Consider the following 7,494-nt stretch of genomic DNA (forward strand, 5'->3'; position numbering starts at 1 on the left):
CACGTGAAAAATAATTTCCCGACTGAGAAAATGCACGTGAACTCAAGTCGGAAAGCTCTAATAATACAGATCCAACAAATCTTTGTAGTAACGAGAGTGTCCATGTTGTTTTCACATTCCGACTTAAAGCACAACTCGGGAAATGAGAGCATCCGAGGAGGGGGTCAGCAATAGTAGCGTTTTCATAGGGATCCCATTTCGTCAGTCACTGCTGACGTAACGTCGAACGTGACTGACTTAAAGGGAACGTCTCAGTTACGTATGTAGGAGGGAACGGAGACGTTACGTCCCGTCGCCACAGTTGCTGTACCACCGCTGTACGGCTGAGGCACACCGTCTCGGCTCCTCAGCGAAAAACTGAATGTGCGACTGCATGCGCTCTCCTTATATACCCGCGCTGCGGGGCGGGGTGCGCGATGCAAAGCTCGCACGCCAACATTCATTGGCTCGTTTTGTTAACACTCGAAGGTGATTGGCCTCTCTGCCGAGATCCCAATTCGTCAGTCAATGCTGACGTAACGTCTGCGTTCCCTCCTTCAGGGTACGAGGGTTACATATGTAACCGAGATGTTATTTATTTGCCAATTTAAGAAATTGTTCAGATTGTGTCTGTGTGACCAGTTAAATTATACATGAGCGTTCAAAAGTTTGGGGTCAGTAAGATTTTTTATTTAAGAAATTAACACTTTCATTCATCAAGGATGCAATAAATTGATCAAAAGTGACAGTAAAGACATTTATAATGATTTCTATTTCAAATTAATTTTGTTCTTTTGAACTTTCTATTCATCTGTGAATCCTGAAAAATAAAATCACAATAATATTTCACAATTTTTACTATATTTTTGATCAAGTAAATGCAGCCTTGGTGAGCAGAAGAGACTTTTTTTCAAAAACATGGGGAAAAAACCTTTCTGAACATTAGTGTATATAAATGAGTGTAATTGATCAAGGACTCTTTGTATAGGATGGTCAGATTTTGAAATGAATTTTCACTCTAGTGTAATTTTATTATCATTGACTTACTGTTATAGTTTTTGTTCATATTTTGAATTAGATTTTTATTTTATTTTTATATTTTCTGTCTTCATTTTTTAAAGGTTTTTTTTTGTAATTTTGATATGTGTTTTTTATATTTATGTATTTATTTATTTAAATATGACTATGTAGTTTTTATTTATTTTATTTACTAGTTTTATTTAATTTAGTTTTAGGTATTTTAGTACTTCAAGTTAAACTAAGTGAAAATAAGAAATGTTGCCATGGCAGCTAGTCTCGTGTCCTTCAGACTGACGGCAGCTTTCATTGGCCATGAGGCCGTTTGACTGACATGTCAAACAACCAATCACAGTTTGTTTCGTTCAGCGTCACGTTTCGGGGCATGGAAATGTCGCCACAATAACAGACCGGTGTGTAAAACTCTCGGACATATTTTAAAGATTCTATGCCGCGAACTTTAAATATTTCACATACTTTTGAAACTCCAGCGTTTAGTTGATCCTGATAAGCGCTCGTCGTCACAGTTGTAAACACGACGGCTTTCTTCTTTCGTGAGGCGGTTTGGCGTCACGGCACCTTTGTTTCCAGGCGGAATGTTAAAGAACGCGACACACACTTCTCCCGGAAATCCTGTATAATTCAACCAATCTGATGACGACTTCGAAACTCCTGAAGTGTTTCCACTTTTGTGTGCCATATGCATCAGACGTTCAGCCAACGGTCCGTGGGCGTGACGTCTGAGGCTGAGACTAGTTGGCAGCTAACTGAGATAGTTGCTTTTTATAGTTAATATTTTTATAAAATATTTGATAAATTAAATAAAAATATTTTTGTAATATTTTATTTTATTTTTGTTAATATTATTTTAAGTAATAAAAATGTTATCTGTTTGAGTCAGATGTTCTGCTTGTGTTTCTGTGGCAGTAAAATATTTTATAAATTTTAAAAGTATATATATATATATACTATATATACTTTTTTGGACCACAAAAGCAGTCATAAGCAGCACAGGTGTATTTGTAGCAATAGCCAATAATACATTGTATGGGTCAAAATTATCAATTTTTCTTTTATGCCAAAAATCATTAGGATATTAAGTAAAGATCATGTTCCATGAAGATATTTTGTAAATCTCCTACCGTAAATATATCAAAACTTAATTTTTGATTAGTAATATGCATTGCTAAGAACTTCATTTGGACAACTTTAAAGATGATTTTCTCAATATTTAGATTTTTTTGCTCCCTCAGATACCAGATTTTCAAATATTGTCCGATCATAACAAACCATACATCAATGGAAATTTTGTTAAATAAAATTTTATTTGGGTTCACATTTGTATTATTTGGAGTAACAGAGTGTTTCTCAGCTTGACTCAGATGTTCTGCTGCTGTTTCTGTTGTCAGTGAACGTGCCGTCTTCTGTCGTGGAGGCAATGTCGCGTCAGGACTCGCTCCAGCCCTTCAGCAAGAGCCCCAAACCCTCATCTTCCTCGCTGCTGCTGCCGCGCTCCATGGTCTTCCCTCAGTTGCCCTGCTCTCGGAGCTTCTCTCTGCTGGACAAGAGTCACGCCGAGTCCAGCCTGAGCCAGATGAGCGTGAAGAACCAGCGTGTGCTGGCCAGCCCGACCTCCACCAGCCAGCTGAGCTCTGATTTCAGCGACTGGCATCTGTGGAAGTGCGGCCAGTGCTACAAGACCTTCACGCAGAGGATCCTGCTGCAGATGCACGTGTGCACGCAGAACCCCGACAGGTACGAGCGCACGCTGATTTCTACAGCGCTTTACATTTTACATTCAGTCATTTAGCAGATGCTTTTATCCAAAGCGACTTACAAATGAGGAAGCAATCAAAATCAACAAAAGAGCAATGATATGCAAGTGCTATAACAAGTCTCGGGTAGCTTAACGCAGTACACGTAGCGTTTTTTTTTATTATATAATAAATAAAAAGAAAACAGAATAGAAAAAGAATAGAGCAAGTTAGTGTTAGAGACCCTTTTTTTTTTTTGCTTTTTGTTAATTGTATAATAAATAAAAAGAAAACAAATAGATAGAATACTAAAAGAATAGAGAAGCTAGTCTTAGTTTTTTTTTAAAGAATAGAATTAGAATTGAGAGTGCTAGAGTTAGAGGGTCAAATAAAGATGGAAGAGATGTGTTTTTAGCCGATTCTTGAAGATGGCCAAGGACTCAGCTGCTGGGATTGAGTTGTGCAGGTCACTGTTAATTTAAAACGCTTTATACATTATATATATTATACTTTATATATTTGACCCTCTAACTCTAGCACTCTCTATTTTAATTCTATTATATCTATTTGTTTTTCTTTTTTTATTAAAAAAAAAAACACTTGACACTCTATCACTTGCATTCTCTATTCGTTTTCTAACGGCTTGTTTTTCTTAAAAAAAACAACAACTCTAACACTAGCTACATATACACATATATATTATATATGTATAGCCCGTGATTTACTCTCCCTCAAGGCTGCCTGAAATAAGGCAGGCGAAATCTCTTAATATTTTTAAATCTCACCTTAAAACTCATTTCTTTAGGGTAGCTTTTACTTGAATTTTTATATTAATTTTATATTATTCTTATTTTTAAGTGTTTTGAATGCATGTTTCCTTTTTTGCTTATTTTATCATTTTTGCATGGTGTATTTGTTTATGTAAAGTGCTTTGAGAAGTAATATTTAAAGGCGCTATAGAAAAAAACGATTATTATTATTATTATTATTCTTTCAGATGAATTCAATCAGAGTTATATAAAAAATTGTCCATGCTCTCCCAAGCTTTAGAGGCGGGTGTTTTTTTTCAACAGTCCAAAAGTAGTCAAATAAAGCGCATCCATCCATAATAAAAAGTGTCTCACACGGCTCCGGGGGGTGAATAAAGGCCTCCTGTAGCGAATCCATGCGTTTTTGTAAGAAAAATATCCATATTTAAAACATTATAAACACTTTTCTCTCACTTCCGCTAACTGTCATACGCAGAAGCTGTCATTTTTTGGTGAACTAACACTTTAATGTTGCAAAATTCATCAATTATGAAAATAATTCTATTGCAGCAGCTCTGCAGAAGACAATAGAGTCGTTATTCACATCAGTTCAGATTCAATTAAGTTCAGTAACAGTGTCGATGTTGCGAAGTTCATCAATTATAAAAATGTGATTCTTCAATTCTTAATTCAGAATTCAAATTCAGTTTTAAAACAGCTCTACTGAACACAAGTGTCATAGTTCAGCTCAATCCAGTTCATTGTTGATTCAGTTCAATAAGTCAGTTTTGCAAAATGAATGAATTATAAAACAAATTCAGTTCTTAGATTCTTAATTTGAAACTTGATCCTTAACTCCAATCTTCTAATCCTCTTAAGTTCTACAGAAGACACAAGTGTCATAATTAAATTCAGTTCCATGTTGATTCAGTTCAGTTCAATAACAGATTCAGTGCTGCAAAATTGATCAATTATAAAATAAATTCAATTCTTATATTCTAAATTTGAAATTCAGTTGTCAACTATAAAGCAGCTCTACAGAAGACAAAAGTGTCAAAATTCAGCTAAAAATAATAAATGATATTCATAAATTATAAAAAATTAGATTTTTCAGTTCTGAATTCTGAATTCAAATTAAGTTATAAAGCAGCTCTTCAGAACACAAGTGTCAGTTCAGCTCAATCGTCAATTTTACAAAATTATTACAAAATTATTTATAAAACAAATTCAGTTCTTTGATTCTTAATTTAAAACTTGAGTCTTAACTATAAGTAGCTCTACAGAAGTGTCGTAATTCAATTCAGTTCCATGTTGATTCAGTTCAGTTCAATAACAGATTCAGTGCTGCAAAATTGATCAGTTATAAAATAAATTCAATTCTTCGATTCTAAATGTGAAATTCAGTTGTCAGCTATAAAGCATCTCTACAGAAGACAAAAGTGTCATAATTCAGCTCAATTCAGTTCAGCGTTAATTCAGTTCTATAACAGTGTCGATGTTGCAAAGTTCATAAATTCTGAAACAAATCCAGTTCTTCGATTCTTAGTTTAAAATTTGATTCTTAACTGCTGTTAATTTTGTGTCTTTGATATACAATTACAGTTTTTATTAAAGGGGTCATATGATGCGATTTCATTTTTTCCTTTCTCTTTGGAGTGTTACAAGCTCTTGGTGCATAAAGAAGATCTGTAAAGTTGCAAAGACTAAAGTCTCAAAACCAAAGAGATATTCTTTATAAAAGTTAAGAGTTAACCACACCTACCTAAAACGGCTCGAAGTCGATGTGAGGCTTTGTCGATACTCAACTTTATGACCCTGAGGCGCAGATAAAATTGAGCTGAACGAGGCAATCTGAGACGCCGCGTGAATCTGTGGAAAATGATCTCGCGGATGCTTTATGGCCTTTGGCTTATACATATTTATTGATGTTTAGTTTATATGTAGATTTGAGCTGGATAAATCACGGCATCATTGCGCTGCTGTGTTCTGCTGATGCGCAGGTGTTTTTCTTGTTTTTGTTTGCTCACATCAATCTCAGCGATGACACGTTTCATTAATGAGTAAAGAGCCATTCATTACCATAAACATGCTCCTGCTGTAAGACTCAAATAAGACATTAGAGCAGCCACTCTTCTGCTTTAGTGGCCAATGAGACTAAAAAATGTGTTAAATCTCAGTTTGTACCGTCAGGTTTTGGACGTGCGGCTCGTGGCGTGTGTGTTGGAGGTCCACAGGGTTATTTATGTCCGTCCCGCTCCGTATTATTGCAGCAATAAACAATAAGCAGACATTAATCATGCGTGCTGCTGTAGATAAAGCACATGTTTCATTAACGAGTAAAGAGCCATTCATTACCATATCGAGCAGAATAAATATTCTCCTGCTGTAAGACATTCGAGGAGCCGCTTTTGCTCTGAAGCGGTGCTGAAGGTGGGTTTGGAAGCGACTGGTGGAGGTCCACAGGGTTATTTATGTCCGTCCCGCTCCGGCCGCTGCAGCAATAAACAATAAGCAGACATTAATCACGCGTGCTGCTGTAGTTAAAGCACCGCACACATTCATCATCTGAAGATATTCAGCAGCTCTGCGTCTGCAGACAGAAAAACTTCAGTCACTCGCTCAGCTTCATCAGGAAACACTGACATCTGTGCTGGAACACTTCATATATAGACTATACAGTGTGTGTGTGTGTGTGTGTGTTTTATATATAGACATATACAAACATTCAAGAAATCATATTTTCCACCTCACAGCATTATTTCATGTATTATATACAGTATATATATATATATGTGTGTGTGTGTGTGTGTGTGTGACCCTGGACCACAAAACCAGTCATAAGGGTCAATTTTTTTCATCTAAAAGCTGAATAAATAAGCTCCAAATGTCCAAATGAAGTTCTTAGCAATGCATATTACTAATCAAAAATTAAGTTTTGATAGATATACGGTAGGAAATTTACTTATGACTGCTTTTGTGCTCAAGGGGCACATATATATATATATATATACTGTATATATATAATTTTATTAGAATTTTAAAGATGTATACAGTATGTACACATGCACTAAATGTTTTTTCTTAAAAAAAAGGTATTTGTGTAAAATGTGTTTTATATATATATATATATATATATATAAAATGAAATACATGAAATGATGCAGTGAGGTGGAACAATATTTCTTTGTATGTAAAATATATTTATAAAATATATATAAGATAAAGTATATATCTCTCTGATAATTTAAGAAATGTTAACATATTTAGAATTTTTAAATGTTTTTCTTTGTCAAAAACAATTTTATATTTTTTAATAATTTTATTTTTTAAATCATATTATACAATATTATGAAGAGAGTATACGCTCCTCATTGTTTTTGTATTTCTGATTATATTTTCTTCGTAATATTTTTTCATAGCAGAGTTTGAAGCGAGTAAAAGAGAAACCTGATGAAACACTGATCAAGACTGTAAGAGAAACTCACATTTTTTATGAGGTCACTTAAATATGATCAAAGCATTTACAAAAGTGCCTTTTGAAACGAGTGTTCAAGGGTTAGTTCACCCAAAAATGAAAATTAGCCCATTATTTACTCACCCCCGATGCATCCTGGGTGTATATGACTTTCTTCTTTCAGACGAATCCAGTCGGAGTTATATTAAAAATTGTCTTTGATCTTTCAAGCTGTTTAATGGCACTCAGCGGGTGTTGCATTGCTTCAGTCCAAAAGAAGTGAAATAAAGTGTACAACAATGAGCGCAAGCTAGATTAAATTGATTATTACGTTTTAAATATGGTTATTTTTCATACAAAAACACATTGATTCGCTACAGGAGGCCTTTGTTCACCCCCCGGAGCCGCGTGAGACACTTTTTATTATGGATGGGCGCTTTTTATTTCACTTCTTTTGGACTGATGCACTGTAACACCCGCTGAGTACCATTAAACAGTTTGAAAGATCAAAGCGATTTTTAATATAACTCCGACTGGATTC

At 34.9% G+C, this 7,494-nt stretch overlaps 1 protein-coding gene across 1 annotated transcript in view; it reads left to right on the forward strand.

Annotated features, from left to right (window-relative positions):
- Window positions 1-7,494, forward strand: part of LOC107713557 (putative histone-lysine N-methyltransferase PRDM6) — a 48,094-nt gene that overhangs the window by 37,135 nt on the left and 3,465 nt on the right. The window contains exon 6 of the mRNA XM_016519106.1: window positions 2,406-2,751. Within this exon, the coding sequence (XP_016374592.1) occupies window positions 2,406-2,751 (346 nt within the window). The remainder of the gene's footprint in view (window positions 1-2,405; window positions 2,752-7,494) is intronic.

This window comes from Sinocyclocheilus rhinocerous, unplaced genomic scaffold (genome assembly GCF_001515625.1).
Source record: "Sinocyclocheilus rhinocerous isolate Xijiao unplaced genomic scaffold, SAMN03320098_v1.1 scaffold1049, whole genome shotgun sequence".
NCBI lineage: Eukaryota > Metazoa > Chordata > Actinopteri > Cypriniformes > Cyprinidae > Sinocyclocheilus > Sinocyclocheilus rhinocerous.